Source organism: Podarcis raffonei, chromosome 2 (genome assembly GCF_027172205.1).
Source record: "Podarcis raffonei isolate rPodRaf1 chromosome 2, rPodRaf1.pri, whole genome shotgun sequence".
In the NCBI taxonomy this organism is placed as follows: domain Eukaryota; kingdom Metazoa; phylum Chordata; class Lepidosauria; order Squamata; family Lacertidae; genus Podarcis; species Podarcis raffonei.
The window spans coordinates 44,773,740-44,797,223 of NC_070603.1; the positions used below are offsets into that span (position 1 = coordinate 44,773,740).

A 23,484-nucleotide genomic window follows, 5' to 3' on the forward strand; every position below is an offset into this window, starting at 1 on the left:
GTAGTTAGGATGGGGCTGAAGGACCATGATGGGGTGGTTTGTGTTCCTTCCCCTATTTTAACGATGACTTCTACTGGGGCGTGATCTGTGATTTTAATGTTACCTATGTTTGTTGATTCCACTGAGGGGATCAGACCCTGTGTGAGTAGAATGCTGTCCAGTCTGGACACTGTATCATGGCGTCCCGATTGGAATGTATGGCTGATGTCTCCCGGGTTTTGCTCACCCCAGATGTCATAGAGACCCCTGTTTTTTAGCAATTTTAGTAATTTGTAAGAGTTCCTAGTTGTTGGAGGTTTCCTTCGGAGGAAGGTTGCCCATGGGGTTGTAGGGTGGATATCTTTCAGGGATATGCCTTTCATATTTAGATTGAGGTCCCCTCCTAGGATTGCTTCCCCTTCAGAGAAGGAGAGGAATTTGTTTAGTGTCTTCTGGAAGAATTCTAATTGTTTCGCGTTTGGGGCATATATGGAGCCGATTGTCAGTTTGATTTTGCCGTCTAGTGTCCCTTTAGCGAAAATGAATCTGCCTTTTTTGTCCTTGAGGACTGTTGTGGCAGTGAAGTTCAGGTCTCTACTAAGTATTATGGCTACACCACGTGCTTTCCCTGAGCCTCGTGCGACCCACTGTTGACTGAAGCGGGGGTCGCTCAGGAGTTTGCTGCCTTTGGGTGGGTTGTGTATTTCTTGTAGGAAGGTGATGTGTGGTTTCATGGTGTTTATGTATGAGGTGATGCGCTTTCTTTTGATGGGGTTTCCCAGCCCCCTCACATTTAATGTAATTGCTTTAAGGTTAGCCATCTTGCTTATCTATTATGTGGGGTGATTCCCTGCCAACCCGTTCGGGTTGTCTTGTGTCTCTCTCTTCGTGTTGTTTAAAGAACCAGTGGGGTTGCGCTGACCTAGGGTGTGGTGGGTGGGGGGCTAGTGGGGTTAGAGTAAGATTTGGGTTAAAGAGTAGGGGGTAAGTTGTGGAGAGTTTCCTATATGTAGTCATATAGGTGTTTGTTTGGGGTATTTTGGGCCATCTGGCATTTAGCCGGTTGGTCCTAGGTCTCAGCTGGTGTGGAGGGCCGTGTTCAAGGACAGGCCATCCCCCCTGTTGTCTGCGATAGGGGGTGATCAGCGAGACAGTGTGAATTGACTTTGTAACGTCATTGTCAAGTATAAGGTTCATAAGCAATGTTGCCAATGTTTTGAGCAACATTGTTGGTGTGTTGGGGTGGGGATGTGGGTGCTGGTACGCTCTGGTGCCACCATAGTGCTGGTTGGGTATCAGATTTTAGCCTGATCGTGGGTTGTGTTATTGAGGTTGGAGTTGTTTTTCCTTAGTATGGAGTATGGGGATGTTGAAGGTGTGGGTGATGGGGAGTGTGGTTGAGGTCGTCTGGACTGGTGTTGGGGTGAGGATTTCTGTGGGGGTGCGGGGCTGGGGGGGATGTTGATGGTGTTAACTAAATCTATGTTTTGGAGGAAAAGAGGGGGAAAGGGGGGGGGGAATCACCAGTCCTTCAGTTTGTGGTTTTTTCCTGGTTGCTTCATTCAGCTGGGGTTGTTGTTGTAGGGTTGTCCATCTGCGATGAATTGGTTTGGTTAATCTTGGTCTGGTTTCTTGTGTCGTATGGCCGGCGGGACGGTTCTGAGCGTGATGCTTGTCTGTATTGGTTTGCGTTGTTGTGCCGCTTCTGTTGTTTCTTTTTCTTCTGTACCGTCGTCCAGTTGTTTGTTGTTGTTTCCTCGTGGTTGGGGCTGTCACTTGGTGGGTTTGTCGGTTGCCATTCCGGTGGGAGGTTGAGTTCAAGGTTCTTTAGTAGTTGCAGGGCCTCAGATATGTTGGTGGCCGTGTGTTGTGTTGTATTAGTTGTTACAATGAGGCGGAAGGGGAAGCCCCATCGGTATTTGATCCCTGCTTGTTGGAGACGCTGGGTGAATGGGCGCAGGCTTTTCCTCCGGTTTAGGGTATCCTGGGATAAGTCCTGTAAGGCCAGGATGGGGGTTTCTCCATATCGAAGGTTGGTTAAGTTTCTGATGCTGTTCCATACCTCTTCCTTCTTTTTGTAGCGTGTGAAGCATACAATGATGTCTCTTGGGGGGGCGCTGGGTTTTGGCATAGGTTTTAGGGCTCTGTGAGCCCTCTCCAAGTCATCTGCCTCAAGTTTCAGGCTTGGGATTATGTTTTTCAGCCAGTGTATAATTAGGTCTGCTGGGCTTTTCTCCTCTGTTTTTTCAGGAAAGTTGCGGAAGCGGATGTTACAACGTCTATTGCGGTCTTCAAGGTCGGCTTGCTTAATTTTCATCTCTCTGTGTTCTGCTTCCATTTGGTTTACCAGTTCGTCCAGTTTCTTGTTCACACGTGCATTCTCCTCCCGGTATTGCTCTATTATTCTTTCTTGCATTTGGTTCTTGTTCTCTAGAGCTTCCACTTTGGAGGTTAGATTGTTGATTAGTACCTGCATGGGAGCCATTGTGGCCTTCAGTGTTTCTTCTAATCGTGCTTCTAATCTTGCTTCCATTTCCCTCAGGTCTCGTTTCGTTACTGGGCGGTCATCATCTTGAAGGGGAGTTACGGTCTTAGCGTTGTTTGCCATCTCCCTGGTTGGTGGCATCTCAGTCTCCCTAATGGTTTTGGTTTGAGGTTGGCTTGGCATCCTCTTGGAGTAGAGCGGTGGTTAGGAGTTGTGGCAGTGGTGGTTCCTGAGTATTGTTGGGTTGCTAAGCTGATCAGGCTTTGGCTGGTGGCTTGTGCAGAGCGTTTGGATTAGGTGGCCATTTGTGTCACTTCTAGCCTGTGTTTCAAGAACTTCTGTAGGGCTTCTGTAGTTGCCTCAGCGGTGCCGCCAAAGCGGGGGGGGGGCAGGTAAGAAGATGAGTAGACTAACGGACAGACAGTTCATATAAAGGGAGGGGGTCAGCAGGTAGAGATGCAAAAGATTAGGGGGTGGGGCCAGGGGAAATATTTGTTTCGGAGGGGGTTGTATATACCCCAAAGGGGTGCTGTACTGGGGTCCAGTTAAGGTGGAAGTTGGGGTTGGGAGTGCACTCAGAAGCAGAGACAGACAAATGGGCTATATGTAAAGGGTGGAGGGAGTAAAAGGAAGAAGAAGAAAGAAGAAGGGGGGAGCCGGGGGGGGGGAGGAGAGATAGTACAATAATATCAGCGGTAATAGATTGCAGCAATAGTTTTAGCTATGGTATGAGGGGGGCAAAGTATGATACAGTGATCTGAATGTGTGTATGTGTTTCCTTTAGGGGAAGGGGAGGGGGAGGGAGAAAGGGAGGAGGGAGAGAAAAGGAGAGGAGGAGGGGGAAGGGTGGGAAAAGGAAGGAGAACAAAGGAGAGGGGAGAGGGAGGGTGAACTGTGGCAATGGTATGGGGGAAAGTCTTATTTTAAAAGAGGGGTGGGGGGAGAGGGCTCCCCCCTCAAAAACAATCTGGCGAACAGGCTAAAAAAAGGGGGGGTTGATTTTTTGAAGTAAAGGGGATAGAAAGCAAAATTGGGGATGGAAAGTGAAAGGTGGGATAGAAGGAAAAAATAAGGAGGGGTGAAGAGAGAGAGAGGGGAGAGAAAAAAGGAAGAGAAAAATGGAAGTGGAGAGTTGAGGGGGAGAGTATCAATAGCAATAGCAGTGATATGGAGAAAATTTTTGTTTTAAAAGAGAATAGTGGTCGTAGCAGGGGGGGGGGCGAAGGATTCCCCCCTCAAGAAGAAGCTGACAATTAGAATAAAAAGGGCTCTAAAAAGAGGGGGGGAATTGTGTGTGTGTGTGTGTTGTTGTTGTGTGTGTATATATATATATATATATATAAAGTTATTTTATTTTAAAAAATGAGTAAGGTACGAAGAGGATAGGTAAAAGAGAGTGGAAAGTCTGGGGCGAAGTGGCAGTCCCAGGAAATGACCTGTGTTGTTTCAGGGCTCTTTTCTGGGTACTGCCACTTTAATTCTTAAGAGGGGAGTTTGAGGTGAAAATAAAATGAGATTTAAGTTGGGGTGTGTGTGTGGAAAAGGGTGTCTTTAAATAGTGTAGAAAAGGTAGAAACAACAATTAAAGTTCAAGTAAAGGGTGGCTGCAGCAGCAGGGGCCCCTCTTTTAAAAAGAAGTATGATAAAAGTAGGTATATGGGGGGGGGGATAAAAAAGATTTTTTAAATTTTTTTTTAAAAAAAAAGGGAGAGGGGGGAGGAGGAAGGGGTTAACAAAAAGGGGGTTAAAAAAAAAAAGAAAAAGAAAGGGGGAAAAAAGGGGTAGTTTCTTGTTTTCTTGTTTTCTGGTTTTCTGTGCTCTCCTTTGTCATGCGGCTTTTCGCTGTTTTCCTTGCCGCTGGAGCTCCGGTCGGGCTCAGCCACGTGTTTTTTTGGAGCCTCTTTTTCCTTCCTGGTGCTCACCTACCTCTCCTCTTTTTTCCCGACGGCAGAGATGGGGGCAGCAGCGGTAAATTTTGGGGCTCCTTTTTCTGTCTTTTTCTTCCTCTCTCCCCCTTTCTTTCTCCCTCTTTGCTTTAGCTCCACTGTTCTCCTGGTTTTGGAGCTCCTCTGGGCTGTTGGGGGGGGGTCGGGTGCCTTTCCGGCTCAATCTCAGTCCTGGGGGGGTGTTTTGGCTTCTTTGATAGACTCCCGGCACCCCCGATTCCTCTCTGCTGGCAGTGTTGGCGGCAGCAGTCTTGGGAGCCCGGGAATCGGACAGGCAGCCTTTTACTCTGGCTGGCTTCAGGAGCTCTTTTCTGCTGTTGCAGCCGCCATGCTGCCTCACCGGAACTCCTCCCAATTCCAATTTTTAGCTCAGCAAATTTTTGTCCCCACACTTTACCTTGTTTCCTCTGATTCATTTTAATTAACCAATTTTAACTTATAAACCTCAATCTTTATATTTCAAAACTTATTCTTCAAATACTTTTCCTAAATTCACCCCATCAATTTAATTAACCCATTTTAACTTAGAAACCTCAATCTTTATACATCAACACTTATTCTTAACAATCTTTTTCTAAGGTCGGCCCCAAATCCCTTCCCCAAAATCCCCATTTTTATGTTAGTGGCAAAACCAACTTAATTAAAACAAAATATATTTGTACACCCTTTGGATTCCCGAAGCCCTACCACCCCCTTTCCCGCAGAAGGAAAGAATATAGCACCATAGGAATCTGCCTTATGCCAAGTCAGACAATTGATCCTTGTAGCTCAGTACTGTTCATGCTGATTTGCAGCTGCATTCCAGGGTTTCAGGCAAGAATATTTCCAAGCCCTGCCTGGAGAAACCAAGGATTGGGCCTGGGACCTTTTGCATGCAAAGCATGTCCTCTGTCTCTGATCTACGTACATTTCCTATGAATCCAAGCTTGTTTTTTCTCCTTGGCATCTTCTCTTGAAAAAGATTCTTCACCTTCTTCACTGCTACTCTTCTATTCTCTCTTCTCAGCGAGCCTGCATTGACTTTGCCATCAGCGCCAAGCCACTCACCCGGCACATGCCTCAGAACAAGCAGAGCTTTCAGTACCGTATGTGGCAGTTTGTGGTTTCACCACCCTTTGAGTACACCGTTATGGCCATGATTGCCCTAAACACCATTGTCTTAATGATGAAAGTAAGTAGGCGGAGTCATGGGGTGTGCTTCATGTGGGGTTTGCCCTGACTAACATGGGGGTATGATGAATACTGTATAGCTAGCTGAGCTACATATTTCTGAGTACCATCGTAGTGGACATTGTCCAAACCCATTGTTATTCAGAGTCATTTGTGCTCCTATTGAGCTGACCTCATTGGTCTGTTATTACCCCTGTTGAATAGCTGTGACACTGAAGTAGCAACTAATCTGGATTTTTATAGTATTAACTGGGGAGGGTCTCCCTTTTACCCTGGCCTAGTGCAGCATTGTTTCAGCTCCCCCAGTTTCCCTATCCTAACCCTACATCCATCTTCACGACTGTGCTTTCTCTCTTTCTATTTCTCTCTCTATCCCACCCCCTCAATAGTTCTACAATGCCACACCTGTATATGATCATCTACTAAGGATGTTCAACATTGTCTTCACTTCCCTGTTCTCATTGGAGTGCATTCTGAAAATCATCGCCTTTGGATTGTTGGTAAGTGTCACTCTTGCTAAACTTCATGAGAAATAATCATGAAGGCCTCCACTACAGAGTGGGAGGAACATGACCCCCTTCCTCATGAAACAGGAAGGCATATATTGCACCTTGGTTAGTTGCTGTTTTTAAAGAAAATTTTAATTTATTTGATAATAATAATAATTTATTATTTATACCCTGCCCATCTGTCCCTCTACATGACTTAACAGAGCTCACAGGGCCCTCAGAGATCACACTGCTTATGGAAGCATGGGAAGTAACAACATCTCACTCCTCCAGAAACAAACTGTACTTCTGCTGGAGGCCATGGATATAAACGGACTCACTTACAAAGGAGTCTGAAAAAAATCACCAAATTTAGACCTTAGCTTCTCTTGCAACAGGGCTGCTCATGCTAGGACTCTTGGCTTCCTGTACAGGAAGCTACTTATTCTTCACATTCAACTCTAGTTAAACTCTGACTTTTGCTACGTCCATGATTTAGAGAAGAGTATTTTTGGGCAGTGTCCAGGCTTGAATGTTGTAGTCAGAGAAAGAAAGTGGGGGCCTCCTAGGAGAGTGAGAAAGCAATAAATCTATACAAAGGTCAGTTAGTTGTTAGCTTCTTCTGCAACATGAATGTTCCATTCCAAGGGGTCCAACTAAACATCTCGCCTCTCATTTGAAAACTTTAATGTTCAGCAGCCAAACTTGAGAGCAGAAACTAAGTTGGTCTCTAAGCGCTCTTAAAAGGGAAACAGAAACACCATAGGTTCATGTGAGTAATAAGTTTTATTGTTACAAGCAATATTGTGACAATAGCAGCTTTAGGAAATCTGATCACTGAAGGCTTTCTTCTAACATAGAAGCCAGCACCTGACAACACTTGAGCCAAATACAATCTGCTAAGCCATGCAATCTCTCTGCCTGCATCCCTGGTTGCTAAACTCAGAGGAAACACAAGAGTTTAAATGACCAGTGTCTATAGCAATAGAATGGTAGCAGATAGCAATGGGTAGCAGAACATTTTGAGGTGTTGGGCTTAGGGTCCATGGATAGCTGCCACTCCCAACTTCTCTACTCATCTTAAAGTGACCCTCCAAAAATAATAATCTTAATTTTAATTTAATTCAATTTTACCCACCCTTCACCACAAGGTCCCAGGGCAAGTTACAACAATATAAAAATACAATATTAAAACAATTTAAACCAAATTGCTGGCAAGGACTCTTTCAAGAACTTACTCATTCCTGACCCTGAACCACACTACAGTATTTGATATTCACTGTGATTGATGAGCTGAATTAATTTGCTTAGTAATAGCTCTGCCATTACTTAGTTAAGCTTTGGAGACAACTGGCATTCTCTCCTTAGAGAAGCCGAGCTGAAAAATGGATTAGTCCCCAGGTGTAGTCTTATTATTAGGCTTGTGTGTGTTGTATTTACTTTTATAGATGTTCTTGTGATTGTCCATGCAAATAATTGAGGAAGGGGAAAGATGTACAACTGCTTGCTCCTTGCTTGAGAGTGTCACAGCCCTTGGTCTCACTGGGCAGTTGCATTGCCTTAAGCGTTCACAGGGAGCATATTGAAAGAAAAGAACCCTTCCCTCTCATCCTACTCTCACTCACTGAGGTCTGTTTCTGGCCAGTGGAAACAAATCCCATGGGCCTCTGAAAATTTGAGCTCAGCTGTTTTCACTGACATAAGGTGACAAGACCTGCCACTTTATCCCCATTTCAGGAGGCAAAATGCATAAAGAAAAGCCCCCTAGCTAATTTAGTTTTGCAATCCCCATCACAAGAGCTGGAATGCACCCAAAAGGTAATCAGGACCTGACTGGGGCAGGAGGGTGGGGGAATAGAAAAGGTGGATATTTCTCTGTTCTCGTTGCTGTTGCTTCCGTCGTGATTGAATGTTGTCACCTGTTTGCTGCTGTGTGGCTGTTCCTTTTCGTCCTTTGTTTTGTTCTTTCTTTATAGAATTATTTCCGTGATGCCTGGAATATCTTTGATTTTGTCACAGTTCTGGGTAGCATCACAGACATCTTAGTGACAGAGTTTGGGGTAAGTTCAAAATGATGGTGGGGATGGCATTCTGGGGGTGGGAGGCATTCTGCAGGGAGTGGGAAGCAAGAACTGAAACATGAGGTTTTCATCCCATTGAACTGCATCCTTAACTAGGATAGGGGCTGGAGAATCCAGAGAATGGCAATAAAAGGCCCAAGTAAACATTATTTATTGGCTGCCAATGAACATAGTGCAGTGTTCCCTTTCTTCTTCAAGAACAGATTCTCAAAAGTGCATAACAGCCGCTCCCACATTTTCAATAACTCTTCAGTAAAATATGTATATTTGTGACAATCCTTGCTGTTGCTCAGCAAAAGGTGTAGGCTTCTTCTAAGGCCTTGACACTGGTATTTATTGGGAATTTCTCAAATTAGATAGTTACAGATTTAAAGATGCCAAAGTCACTCCATTGTATTCTTTACACCAGCATTAACCCATAATCTTTGTAATAAGTTATAAATGCTGGATCCTTTCGTTATGGCATTTGCCATCACCTGAGACAATAGAGTACGAAGGGCCACTTTGCACTTTACAGTGTGGATGCACAAATTAAAAGAATTAGTAACTACTACAATCGTTTCCAAACCAGTGGGCCAGAGCATTCTAGTGTGCCAAAAGAGAATCACTGATATGCTTCCAGAAATGAAATGATTCAGTTTCTTACTGTGAGCCCAAAGTTCCTGCCAACAACAGAGGAGGCTACCCACTTCAGCCCTCCATCCTTCACTACTCAGGTGTTCATAGAATCATAGATTTGGAAGGGATCCCAAGGGTTATCTAGGCCAACCCCCTGCAATACAGAAATCTCAGCTAGAGCATACATGATAGATGGCTATCCAGCCTCTGCTTAAAAACTTACAGGGAGGGAGAGTCCACAACCTCCCAAAGATGACCGTTCCACTGTCAAACAGCACTGTCAAACAGTGTTGCTTCTTTCCAAGCAGCTTCTGTTAAGAATCTATAATTCTACCACATCTCTCCATCTGGTGTGATTGGATTATTCAAGCACTCCTCAGTGCAGAGATGCAGCAGAAACACATGTCCTTGGTGGAAGCTGCATGTTACATCTCTGCACTTGTCACTGTTCTGGGAAGCTGTTCTCCTTCCAGTCAGGAAGCTTGGCCAAAACAGTGACTTTCAGAGAACACAACAGGGCTGGTTCCTTGGCAGGCAGGCAGTTTTTACTCTTACACATAATAAAATTCAACATATGGGGGGGTGTATGAGTCAGTGTACTTCCCAGTTTAACTCAGAAACGTGTACCTCCCTTTTAAAACATTTAGAAATACTGATATACTCACTTCTATTCCATAGCATGTTAGGTCATGTCTACACATGTGTGTATATCATAGACATATATGTCAGGGGAAGGAGAGGGTAACCATGATCATCTGCAAAATATTGGATTTCCTCAGTGTATCTGCAGTCAAAAGTAAAAGGCATTTTATCAGACTAAAAGTAGGTACACCGTAAATCTTTAATGTGTACCTCCTTTTGCCGTAATGTGTGGAGTGGCCCCAAGTGGGATATACATGGTCAAATCTAAAGCCACTTTACAGAAGTTTTTTATAGAGGCAACAACGAGGGTGAATCTTAATCCAAATAGATGCCATCATACAACAGAGCTTGTCCTCATGACTTCCAAAGAAGATTGTGTAAGGGCTGGCAGGCTGTGCTTGGCATGGCAGCAGCTGGGGTGCCCAACTCCCTGCAGAAATCCTCTGAATTAGTTTTTCTCATGCACATCCCTCTATAACAGAGTTCAAGTTGCAGAAGGGGCTTGCAATCAGCATTCCCTCATTTTTTCCTCTCACCCTTATCCAGCCTTCAGAATGTAACAGGTGGCTGGGAGAGGGACATACTAGGCATGTCTTGGGGCTAAACTGTGCATGACTTGGAAGCCCCATGACCAGATCTCCCAATATCTTCTCTCTTTTTTCTTCAAAGCTGCATCTGAGAGTGGGGAGGGTTTCTAATTTGAGATGGGTGGGGTTCCTATTTTACCTTTATGTAGTTATCAAAATGTATGCATTATTCACTTGGCAGAAATCACTAAGCAGCTTACAAAAAAAAATCATTTTAAAAAGCCAATAAAAGCAAACAAGTTGACTTTTTTATCAAAATATAGATAAAATCAAACATTTTAATAAAATTACATGCGAAAACTGCATGTTAAAATTACAGGCTATTAGCAGGGAGAGAAAAATATACAACAAAGGTGCCTGCCTAATGTTCATGGGAAGAAAGTTGTTTATTTATTGCATTTCTATCCCACCTTTTTCTCCAAGGAGCTCAAATTGGCATACATGATTTTTCCCTTCCTCATTTAATGCCCTTCAACAATCCTGTGAGGTAGATTAGGTTAAGAGGCAGCAACTGACCCAGGGTCACCCAGTGAGATTCATGGGCGAGTGAAGATTTGAACCCTGTTCTCCCAGGTCCTGGTCCAACACTGACCCAGCCTTTCTTAACCTTGGGTTCCCAGATGTTCTTAAATTACAACTCCCACCATCCCCGACCATGCTGGCTAGGAATGATGGAAGTTGTAGCCCAACAACACCTGGGAACCCAAGGTTGAGAAAGGCTGCTCCAATCACTTCACTACACTGGCTCTCAGTGCTGCCATACTGAAGGATCAATTCCATGTGAGTCCTTCCTACCACCGTGAAGTTTCCCCATTCAAACAAAGGTCTCTCCCTCTAAGCTACTGGGAAAAGCCCATATTGTACTTGTATTTTTGCCTCAGCTGGGCTAAAACCAGCTGAGAGGTAATTTCACTCAAGGAAACAGCATAGAGAGAATTTCTCTCCTCCAGTGTTGCTTCCTTATGCTGTTTCCCTAGTCAAAATAACAGTCCCTTTAAGTAGCTTTGAAGAAAAGTAAAAGAGCTTAGGGAGATTTGATCACGGATCTCCCATGTCATAAGTAGCTTAGCCCACAGTGAGATGTGGAGCAGGGGAAGATATCTGAATGAACATCCTGAAATGATACAGAGCCATGACAAATTCAGGGAATTGGCAGAACAACCCACCCATTCAAAGGCCAATGTGCTTCCAGCAGGAATAGACCAGGGAAACTGAGGCATTAACCTTGGAAAGGCTTCCATAAGTTTTATGGCACAACCAGGCATGGAGAGACTTGTTTCCAATTGCCTACAGTAACTGCAAAATCCTTCTGTCAATTTTGTCCAGAACTCTTTGATGGTGATAATTTTCTTTATCCTTGGTCTTGGGAAGTACACAGCACAGCAAACTCTTTCTTACTACAATTATTCTGTCATGGCCTTTGGCTAGAACATGAAACATGTGAACTACTAAAATTATCAGGAAAGGTCTTTCCCAGAGAATATGCATGCATGGCAAACTATTCCAAAATGCCCATGTGTGTGCACTGTATGTGTACCAAGGGAGCATATGTATTGCTTATGCACATTTCCTCACAGGTGATGAAGGTGTTTAAAGAACACCCATTCTTCTAGATTTCTCAATATGGCATAGTGATTCATTTCTGTTTGACCTAAAGGGTTATTTAAATTTACTTTGACAAAGGAATGGCACTACACAGGAAACACTGAACAGTTTAGCTATGTACTGAGAACACTTCAAATGAGGATTGCAAAAGCTAGTGCTGGCCTTCAAAGTGTCTTGTCAAAGCAAAATGTTGCAATGTGGAGTGTTGCTGCTCAGGACGCTAACCACTTGGTTCCATCGCAACCTCAGTTCCTACCCTCCAATAGTCTGTTAATGTTCTGTGGCCACTAAATATGCTCAGGAACCCCCCCCCCCAGACTGCTGTGGGTGGGGGGTTTCATATGTGTTCTGCAACACATCATTGATGCTTTAATAGTGCATTAGTGGTGGATTTATATTGTACCAGCCGCACATATTCTGTTTTTTTAAGTTATTCTACGATTCTTTCCCAGTGTTTTCTGGAGGGGCACTCTTGCACTATAACACAACAAAAATGGGACCAACACCCTACCCCCTGAACAGCTGTGGTATAAAAAGTTACAGGATTTTGGCAAGACACTACAGGACATGGATAGACTGGAAACGAAGCAATATCTCTGCCCCAAATTTTTTGTAAGCGTGAACAGTATCAAAAGCAGAGTAGCTGCCCCAGCATAATCATGAGCACAAATCATAAATGCACAATAAAAAGACATCTAGAGGTGCAGGAGATCTCCCACCACCATCCAAGGGCAGAACTTCAGTTAGGAGATAAAATCTGAGACCTTCCAGAGACAATGCAAAACTTCCAGTATAAATAGGTATGAACTCCTCATTGTGCTCCACATTCTGAATGGATCTCTTCCTTTAGTGCAAGTTGTACAACCACCAATACCATTTTGGGTTATTATGCCTTTTTTCAGTCTTTTATCTTGGGGCCAAACTAGACCTGATGTAGGAGATTCATGATCAGGATCTTCCATGGTTTAGGCTTCTGTTTTGTTTTTGTTTTTTTCTAATTAGATTAGCAGTCCCATATGGGAAAGGCCTGTATGGGAAGTGGGTTTCCCAGTCTAAATTCCCACCACCCAAAGGAGATTTAAAATGAACCCATACGTTCTGCTTAGAACACAGTAGGTATTTCAAGTCTGTGGTTGCTAAGTCATCTTTTTTACTACAACTGTGGTGTACATTTGTTCTGCCACTTATTCGTATATGCGTGATCTTTTCCAAGTAGTTAGGCTTCCACACATTTCCAGTACGCTTGGATGGCCATTCGTATGGCTGCTCTAAGAGCAAGTGAAAGTTACCTACAAGTAGCTTGAATTACAAGGAGCCTTCCTGTAATTGTACCTGGCTTTCCTTTGAATGCCCAAACTCTTTGAACACTGCAACTTCGTATTATGCAACTTTGTTCATATAGCATTTCTTTGAGTACTTACCACACTGAAAGATGGAGAAATTAGGTCACTCCAACAAGTTTCACATTTTAGAAGGTGGTAGTCTAAGGACACATAGTGCTCAGACTCAAAGAAGTGACCTCACAGATGGGTTTTGAAGAACTGTGTTGGTAAGTAACTTTCATTAATAGCACTGACTCATGGAAGTCCCTGTTCCAATATGTGCCTCAGTTTCCCTCTCTCGCTTACCTCCCAAAATAATATGGGCAGGTCAACAAAAGTTTTGTTTATGCTGGAAGCCTGTAGGTAAAGCCAAATGTGTAGATATTTTGGTTAGGAAGATCAGAATGCTAAAGTCATGGATTTCCTAAATTCCAGAAAGACAGGAGAAAGGGGTGAGTGTGGGAGAAGGGTGGGCTAGGGGTCTCCTTCCCCAAGACTATGTATGATATATAATGACTTTGTCTTTTGTCTTCTTTCCATGCTGTCTCTTTATATTGTTCTATTTTGGCGCAACACCCTCTGAAAATGTCATCCAATCAAAATGCACTATGAAAAATCCATCTGTCCATCCATGAACTGGTCTGTGTGTCCATGCTAATGAATATTTCTGAACTTCCCTGCCCTGATCCCTCTCCCATCACCAAAAATGAAATCACTGCCTTCTGCATTTCTCCGTTTGCTGGTTGGAACTCAACTTGCGGTATTAAAACACCCACCCTTCCCTGACCTTCTCTGATCCTCTCCATCTCAATGTTTGCATCTAGGATCCGGTTGGTTTGATTACTTTCTCAAGCCTAAGTGCCTTACATTAATCAAAAGCATCTTCTTGGCGCATTGCATGATCTTTTGAGCCAAAGATGCCTGCAGTTTACTGGGCAGCTTCCGCTTTTAGTCCCCCCACTTACCCCATATTGTGTCACTTATTTTATTCAGATTCACATATGGCTTCCAGTAACCCCATAGCAGGGATGTGGTATATATGCTGGCTGTTTGCCATAATAAACATTGATTGATTGAGGGATATGGTATAGTAATACTGCAGCCTTGGTGATGCCAATCTCTGAAGAGATGATTACATTTAATCTAAGACTTGCATCAGTATGGATAGACTTTCTAAAAGGATATGGTGGTAGATAGAAAGCTGTATCTGCAAGTTGCTGGGTTCTGACCCAGGGCCAGTGTCAGTTTCTGTCTGGGGGAAAACTTGGGATGGGAATTCAACATGCAAGTGCCTTACTTGATGACATACAAAACCTGATGACAGTTTGCATGGGTGGAGCATCCACCACAGTTGAAATACTACAGATACTTTGCATATCATCTGGCCTCACCTCCAGGCACATAGTTTTTGCAGTGTGTGTGCAGTCAAATAGAAGACCTAAAAATCCCACTTGTCAATAGCTATCTGAACAAGTACAGAAAAGCCCTGCACCCCCAGCTTCATTCTGCATGCACACGCATGCCCATTCACTCAAAACTTTTCACATTTAACCTTCCCTTAATGCATACAACTTTAGCTGGGTATCCACTTACCACCTAAACACAACACATGCAAACACATTTTCTCACACATGAACTGACCCTAAGGTCCTCTCAGTGATATTAGTATTCTCCATACACTTTCAGCCATGCACAGACAACCTCTGCTTTGGTCAGTTGAGGTAGAACAATTCCTTAGAAGAAGTAAAATATCATTATAACTATGGAAATTAGCCCAAGCCCATTTAGGAGTATTGAGAGGGATATTAACATCCCTTTTCCTGAGAGTCAGTTGTGGAGGGTGAGTCAAAGAGAAATCCTTAATTTTATTTCTCTGGGCCACATTCAGTCTTACTTTTCTAACACACACCGATACCCCTCTTAAGATTAGGGTAGACATTAATTTTGAAAGATTGCATGTGCGTCCATTTCACATATTTAACAAAGAGGAATCTGTTGAGAAAACTTCAAATTGAATCAGACACACATCACAGACACAATGCATAGCTTGAAGCAGTGATGCCTCCTATACATTGACTTGGTACAATGATCTAAATATTCAGTTGCTGAAAGGACATTGTTACTTAAAGTCCAGCTTTTCTGAGGGAGGCTAAATTGACAGTTTGACTGAAGAAATCTTGGCCTGTAGTGAAGCTTAGTGATAAAGTGTTCAGAAGAAGGGAGGCAGAATGAATGGTACAGAGTAGGAAATGGACTGAAAGCAGGGAATCTGAAGGAAGGGTAGGTGAGCTAGGAAAAAGCAGCAATGGGAGTTGAGGCAAAAAAGAAAAGGAGGAGGCGGCAGTGAAGAAATTCTACAATGTGTAAGATCAAGAGGCAGGTGTATGGTGTATGTCTGGGGCAGGAGAGTGCTAGGACTGTTAGCCAAAAGAGACAGGATGAATAAAAAGTGTGGGGCAAAGTAGAGTGGACTGAAAAAATGCAATAAAATTTGTAGGTGAAGACATGGAATGGAACTGAAGAAAGTAGGATACAAGAAGAAAGCTGAGCTAGGACTGTGGATTTTGTCTGAAAGGAAATGGGCAGGCAAGAGAGGTTCGGAGGACTAGAGACAGTGGAACCGGGGGGGGCGCGTGTTTCTAGATCTAGTCTGACACAGGTTTCCACCGGTTAAATAGTTTACTTTCACTGCATCATTGTGTCCTGGAATAAGATTCAAAAGGCAAGGGGCAGAGCTGAAATATATATATTGGTTTAAACAAAAGAGCTAAATGTTTTGGCTGAAAGATTGTCCACTTAAGATATTGACCTTAGAATAGGCTTAAAAAGTAATGTAGGTAGTGAACTTTGGAATACAGGTGGTTAATAGGAAAGAGAGAATGGTGTGTGGCACCATTCCTAATGGTCTGTGTGGGCATATATTTCCAACTGGAAATGGGTGTGGGTCCCCTGCCTGTCTCTCTTTCCCTCTGCATGAATATCATTCTTTGTTTGTCCTGCATGATCTGAGCATGGCAGTTTTAAGAAACTGGTTTCACCCCATTGTATGTGTCACAGAGCCACCTCCACTACTGCCACCATGCATGTCCACTGAAATCCCAATTAGAGGAACAGCCTTTTTGGAGGGTTGGAGAAGGATGGGCTTATAGCTTCTCGGAACACACATGCAAACACATGCATATAAAGAGTGAAGATGCAGCAATTAGGTTTCTTTTTGGAAGAGAAAATAAATCCTATTACTGTACATGGATATATTTGGTTGCAAGAACCACACTGTATGTCCACTGTGTTATCACACACTTATAATGTCCACTGTGTAACTGCATGGCAATTCCTCAGTCTTTGTTTTATAATTATAGAGCAAGGCATGTAGCAAGCCGGTACATGTTGAGTGGTCACACCAATCTTTTGGCATGTGTATTGCCTGAGTCTTTTTCGTGCAGTTTTCTTTGGAGTTTGTGTATGAGGGGCGCTGTAGCACAGGTACTTTCATGAGTCTTGAGGGAGATGTTGGTGCAACTACATTCATTCCTGTGATGTATGTTGCATAGGTATCCCTACACACTCAATCCGCCAGATCACTTGCACTGTTTAGTGTACTATGGTGAAGCCACATGGTAATTCTCTTTGGAACCGTTAGAGCCAGCCAGGTTGTCCCTTTACAGTGTTCTCATTGCTTGAACATGCAATTCTGGTTCCAGTGAGATCAAAGTGTGGTTCCATTGAGTTCAATATCGAAACCCAGGAAAGGTCCATGGTGCATAGATTACTAAATCACTTAACCGTTCATACTGGGGCTAAAATACAGGTTCCTGTTCAAGGGCTTTTGCCCAGGGATAAAGCTCATGTGTTTCTTACATGAGTTAAATATAAGTTGGCATTTTGTATCTAAGTTTATCTTTTTCTGTGCTAGGCCCTTCTTCCAACCTTTACTGGAACTCTTTTTTTAGAAAGTGTCTGAAGGTCTCAGTGGTAGTTACTAGAGATACACAAACACATACATCAATATTCTATTGTCCAAACTCAGGTGATATCCTAACCCTCAGAAACCTTGGGCATCTTCCGCCCTCAGGGGCTGTGGGTGTCTGGCCATAGAACACTTTGCAACTAAGAAGTACATTGTCACACTTCAATGTATTCATTTTATCCCAGAAGCTTATATGCCATTTCCTCTGAAGGAGACAGATAAAAATGCATCTTGGTGAACCCAACAGGAGAATGTTTTTCCTATCTTGCCAGAATCACAAATCCTTCTTTTAGCTACAAATTTGTTGAACTAAGCTCTTCCTTCAGGGCTTGGGTTGTGGCCCAACACCTGTTGGGTGCACAGAACAGATGCATTTTGCATCGAGAATGATATGATAGCAAGTCTCCAGACATTTCTCAGCTCTCCTCTTCCTCACTGGCACTTGTCTTGCTTTCTCCTCTCTCCAGATTTGTGTGCACAGAACATGTGTGATGTGAGGCCACACAATAATGTTCTGCCTGCTTGTGTCAAAAAATATCAGTGCATTTGGTTGTGGGTATATTTTTAAAAAATGTAATCATGTGCTAATGAATTATCACTGATTTTCCAAATGGATGATTTTCCAAGTAGAGAGGTGGCCTTATTATCATGCTAATTTTCTTCATGTGTGTGATCCCTCTCCCTTTCTTTGCTATTCAGTGATCCTTACTAACCACTGCAGAGTTGGTTTGCATTTGTTTTCTTACCAACCCCCTGAGTCTGTGGTCACCATATCCCCGCCCTGATCCAGCTAATGCCACTTTCCCTTCATCTCCCCAGAACAACTTCATCAACCTGAGTTTCCTTAGGCTGTTTCGAGCTGCCCGTCTCATTAAGCTGCTCCGACAAGGCTACACCATCCGCATCCTGCTCTGGACCTTTGTCCAGTCCTTTAAGGTAATAACAAAGGGCTTTAGGATTGAGCTACTAACTTGGATTCCTTGAGATTTGAAGTTGTGGGTGGTTGAGAGAGAAAGGGAGGGAAGTAGTAGGAGTGCAGAAAGTTTAGGAGATTATAGCTAGAGACATCCAACCTCATCCATCTACCTGTTTATTTCTCTGTTCATTCACCACCTCTTATCATGCACTTTGAATCATGAATACTTTCTTTCATGTTGTTGAAGTTGAATCATATTTCATGAGTAGCTTTCCATTAACTCACCCTTTTGCATGGGTAAGTAATCACTGCACGATTTCTGTAGTCACGATGTGGCAGGGATTGGAGGAAGGAGTGATAGAGTCTACAACAGCCTTCTTCAACATGGTGCCCTCCAGTTGACTCCCATCCTCATTCATTCCTGACCATTGACCATACTGACTGAGGCTGATGGTAGTTGTAGGGCAGCAGGATGGGGAAGACTGGCCTACAAGCAGTCTCTTTCATTGATTCAGTGACAGCAATCAGTTTGTAAGAAGAAGGGAGCCGTATTCCCAGTAAAACAAGTGTGGTACACACACACAAAATGTGAAACTTAAAAAATAATAATGTATGCTCATGTTTTTCCCTCACTAGGCCCTTCCGTATGTGTGTCTGCTGATTGCAATGCTCTTCTTCATTTATGCGATTATTGGAATGCAGGTAAGTGCCAGTAAGCTACTATCCCATGCTGGGTTTCACCATGAATGCTGCAATGCCTCTAGTGCTTAGCTTAGGTACAATAACATACTGCTGTTTTTGTGCTGGAGCCTTTGAACTTGTAAAGTGAGGACCAGCCTAGTTGGGAGCTGCCCCCAAACTGCAGAAGACTTAACTTATGGAGTGCTCTAGCACATTGTAGTGTCAATGTCGAGAACATCTACCTCACCCTTGCAACATGCCTGAGGTCTTCCTGCTTGTACAATAAACCCTAGTACAAGCTGAAGACAGACAGCTTGGTGCCTGTCATCCTCATTGTTATAACAGCATTCCAGGTTAGGATGAGTGTTGTCCCTGTAATATTGCCTTACCTTGCCTTATAAAAGCTTAGTGTACAACTGCACTGTCCCACTCCTGCTATCAGAAGAGATTTGATGTCAGAGAATGAGGCACATCCCCTTTAAGTATTCATCCTGAAGCACCCACTTTGCTGCAGGACTATTTAAGGTGACTGGTACTGGAAGAATTCTGCAAGTTGTTTTTTGCTGGGATACCTTACATTCAGTCTGTCCTTGTAACCAGCCCCACAATAAACTGCCTGGGGTTGGTTTCAACTGCTGGCAGCCTGTTCTGGCCTTTTGTTGTCCCTAGTCCATGTAGGCTGTGGTCGGGAACAGATTACCTTTTCATTTCCTCTCCAAACATGAAAATGAGCCCCACCTAGCCTCACTTATAGGTGACCGACATCCATTGCTACAAGCAATGGCTCTACCACCACTAGATAGCAATGTTTGGAAGCCTACTCTTTCCTGAAGTTTTCTTTTTGGATCTTTTGTATTTCAAGGCTTTTTCTTCATTTTGTTTTTATTTGTTTGTCTTCTCAGGTCTTTGGTAACATTAGCATTGAGATTGATGAAGATATGTCCGAAGATGAGAAACCTGCCATCACCGAGCACAACAATTTCCGCACATTCTTTCAAGCCCTAATGCTTCTCTTTAGGTGAGGCCCAGACCTTATTCATGTGCAGGAAGCCCACTTCATCTAGCTAAGGCCCTGCCCAATGCAAAAGATGTACAGTCTCCTAGATGCGGGGCAGTAGCTGTACCTAAAACAAACTGAGTATTTCATTAAAGGATCAGAGATTGCACTATACAATACTTCTTTTGCTCATCCAAAAAGTGACTGAATCAACAGGCTAAATGAAAAATCCCTGTATTAACAAGCTTCTACATCACAGTCAAGGGATTTTTCTGTAACTACCACCCATGTGTTCTGAAGGTAGCTGCAGTTCTCTTGTGAGACCCCAAAACTTATGGACCTTTATTGGTTGTTATGGACCTTTATTGAGATGGAAATGCTGCCATCCCAGCTGTGATGGATCCCCAATGCTCACTGTCTTTTTCTCTTCTCGCTTTCTTAGAAGTGCCACAGGTGAGGCTTGGCATGAGATCATGCTCTCCTGTCTGAGTGGAAAGCTCTGTGATGAGAAAGCAGACCTCAAAGGCAGAGAGTGTGGCAATGAATTTGCATACTTCTATTTTGTTTCCTTCATCTTCTTGTGCTCTTTCCTGGTGAGTCAAAATTCATAAAGGGGAACGGGGGGGGGGGACATAGGACTGTGATACACAGTTTGATAGAACCAGGATGCCAGCAGACCACCTTTCTAAGATGACAGTTTCATTATGCAGTAGTAAACACTTGTTGTGGGGATTAGGACATCTTTCCGCAACATGATGCTGGTATTACAGGGCTGTTTGTTTTTAGAGACAATGTTTTTCATTATTGTAATGGGTATGAGTTACTCGTGCGTAAACTGGCGCCTCTCTGGGCTAATTTGCCTTGTTAAACCTTTCTGACTGCACAGCCCTTCTCATCGTGGCTGCCTCAGTCGCTGGCAGAATCCGTCAGTGGGCGTTTCTTAAACCTCTTCCAACATAAAAGCTGTTTGACACCCAGTCTCCTCCTCCTCTCACTGCGCGGGAGTCTTCTGCGCAGGAAGGGCGTGGGTAGCGGAGGACCTGTGCTCTCCTCACTGATGTCCAGTGAAGAGTCCTGGAGCCCTCTCTCCGATTCCCCCATCTGCCCCCCTTTATCCCTGGTGTTGCGCTGATTTGCTTCCCCCTCTACTGAGCTGTTTCTCCCCCTGCTGCTGGGTCCTTCGCCAGCATCATCTGGGAGCCTCCCCTTCGCCTCTCGCTCCAATGTCAGTTCCCTGACAATTATTATCAACCGTACAGTAACAGAATGAGCAAAGGGGATGAATGGGGAAGGTGGGTAAATAGGTATTGTGTGCTTTTAGTGTGTTAGATTGGCACGCACGTATTTTTAAGTGCCATAAGTGTCAATCAGAGAAGGCATTCCTAATAGCATTATAAACATTTGGGTGTTTTGCCAGAGGAAGATCGCTTTTTTCTAGCATTCAAATATTAATCACATGAAGAATGCAACTTTCCCTCCAGCGAGCACTTCTGTGGTTGTGCAACTATCATATACTTTTATTAGCTGGTACCTGTACAATTCCTGTTGATGAACAATACACTTCTCCCCACATAGTCTTGTACCATGTGAGAGTTTGATTTTTTTAATTATTAGTATTTTTATTGACATCTTGTAAAAGTGCAATCAGTTGAAAGCGTCATATATACATTGCCCTGTTATTTATAATTCTAGAACATAATGAACATTGCCCATTTTTCCATGATTTTGTTTGATTGGTTTACATGTGTTCTGTTAAAATAAGTTAAGTCATTGTTATGATAGACCATACCTTCTCTATCCACTCTAATAAAGATGGTGTTGTGATGGGATGGTGAGCTGCTTGTGCGTAAAATCCTAGTCCCTCAGAGTTTGGCTAAGTCCACAAACCTCTGTCTGTGACGGAGCGCCTTAAGCATGGCTCCATCAGTCGCTCGTTGAATCGGACAGTGGGCGTTTACGGAACTTCTTCCAGCATAAAAGCTCCTTAACGGAAACGCGTCTTCTGGACTCTCGGCGTGACAGTTTCCGGCGAGGAGTGGGTGTCCCTACAGGAGGTCCTGAAATCTCCCCACTGTTTTCGCTTGAAGTGTCTCTGAGCCCTCCCTCCGACTCACTTTCCCTTGGAACTCCACTTCTCCCCCTGCTGGTCCCCTCCTCAGCTGAATGGTCTCTCTCACCCTCCGTGAGCCCTTTCACCTCCTGCGTCTCAGATGGCAGTTCCCTGACATCCACCTCCCCTCCAGGGCCCCCTTCACCCCCTTCCCTCCCCTCCTCTGCAGGAGGCGAGGGAGCAAAACCCCTGAAGGAACCTCCCTCATCTTCCGAAGTTTCGAACACTTCCCTCCACCTCTTGCTGTTTCCGGTTTCCAAGTACTCCTCCTCATCGGAGTCTGTTCCTCCTTCCAACTCCGATTCCCTGAATCCTTCCAGTTCCTCCTCATCGTCGGTGGTGCCAAAGTACTCCCTCCGGAACCTCGCTACTGGCTGAGGTTTCCTGGGGAACCTTTGGTGGAAGGTTTCGATCAAGATCTCGTCACGGACCTCCTCTGCCGTCACCCAGGTGTTTTCCGACTCCGGTTCCCCTTCCCACGCGACCAAATACTCCACCTGATTACCCTTCCACCTGGAGTCGATGATTTCCGCCACATGGTTGCTGCTTTCCCTTTCTTCTATGGCTGGCCCCCGTGTGGATACCCCTTCACCTTCCCCCCTATATGGTGACAGTAATGACCTGTGGAATACTGGGTGCAGTTTCATGTGGTTCGGTAACCGGAGTCTGAAAGCCACTGGGTTGACCTGTTGGATGACCTCAAATGGTCCCAATCTTTTGGGTCTCAATTTCTTGCAACCCCCCTTGAATGGCAACCCTTGGGTTGATAGCCAAACCTGACTCCCCACCCTAATGGTTTCACCTTCCCTTCTGCTCTTGTCTGCCTGCCTCTTATATTCTTCTTTGGCCCTTTCTAAGTTGAGTTGGAGTTGACGATGGATCGCTTCCATTTCTTCTACAAAATGTTCAGCGGCCGGGACACTCCATCTCTCCCCTCCTCCCCCTGGAAACGCCCTGGGGTGGCACCCATAATTAGCCAAAAAGGGGCTCATCCCGGTGGACACATTCTCTGCATTATTGTAAGCAAATTCCGCTAGCGCCAACTTTTCGACCCAATCGTTCTCTCTGTCATTGACATAACACCTCAGGTATTGTTGGAGGATACCGTTTGCCCTCTCCGCCTGCCCATTGGTCTCAGGGTGCCTGGCAGTCGAAAAGTTGACCTCTACGTGCAACAAGCTCATAAGTTTCCTCCAGAATCTGGACGTGAACTGTTTCCCTCTGTCGGAGACCACCCTCAAGGGGGCGCCATGCAGCCTAAAAATATGTTCTACAAACAATTTCGCTGTCTCTTCCGCCGTGACTGCATGTGAGCAAGCTACAAAGTGACCCATCTTAGTTAACAGGTCTACTACGACTAGTATGGCGGTTTTCCCCTGGGATTTAGGCAGATCAGTCATAAAATCTATCGATACCGCCTCCCACGGTCGTTCTGGTGTGGGTAACGGTTCTAATAACCCCGCTGGTGCCCGCCTTTCTCCTTTGGCTCTCTGGCATTGGTCACACCTTCTCACATACTCCCGTACATCCTCCCTCACCTTGGGCCACCAAAACTCCCTGGTCACCAACCACATGGTCTTGTGTTGCCCAAAATGCCCCGCTGTGGGATTGTCGTGCAGCTGTTTGAGTACTCTCCCCCTCAATTCCCCTTCGGGTATATATAGTGCCCCTTTGTAATACAATGCCCCGTTTCTTTCTTCAAAACCTCCGGGGTCTTCTCCCTCTCTCCTTAAACCTCTGAGCTTATCCTGGGCGTATTCATCATTTACCGTTCCCTCTACCAGTTCTCTTTGCCCCACCCAGGCCGCCCCACACACCCAGTGGTCCTCTGGGATAATATGTCTCTCTTCAGGCGCTCCCTCCCCCTCCAAATATTCAGGTTTGCGAGAG

General features: G+C 44.4%; 1 protein-coding gene across 16 annotated transcripts in view; it reads left to right on the forward strand.

Moving 5' to 3' along the window:
• Nucleotides 1-23,484, forward strand: part of CACNA1A (calcium voltage-gated channel subunit alpha1 A) — a 275,590-nt gene that overhangs the window by 194,511 nt on the left and 57,595 nt on the right. For 15 of the 16 annotated variants that reach the window (XR_008328860.1, XM_053376385.1, XM_053376381.1 and 12 more), the window contains 7 exons: nt 5,417-5,581; nt 5,970-6,080; nt 8,045-8,128; nt 17,710-17,826; nt 18,443-18,508; nt 19,390-19,505; nt 19,927-20,077. Coding sequence is in view for 15 of the 16 variants with exons in the window: in XM_053376385.1 (XP_053232360.1) it covers nt 5,417-5,581; nt 5,970-6,080; nt 8,045-8,128; nt 17,710-17,826; nt 18,443-18,508; nt 19,390-19,505; nt 19,927-20,077 (810 nt within the window). In the remaining variant the exon portion in view is untranslated. The remainder of the gene's footprint in view (nt 1-5,416; nt 5,582-5,969; nt 6,081-8,044; nt 8,129-17,709; nt 17,827-18,442; nt 18,509-19,389; nt 19,506-19,926; nt 20,078-23,484) is intronic. The other variant, XM_053376390.1, reaches the window with a different exon arrangement.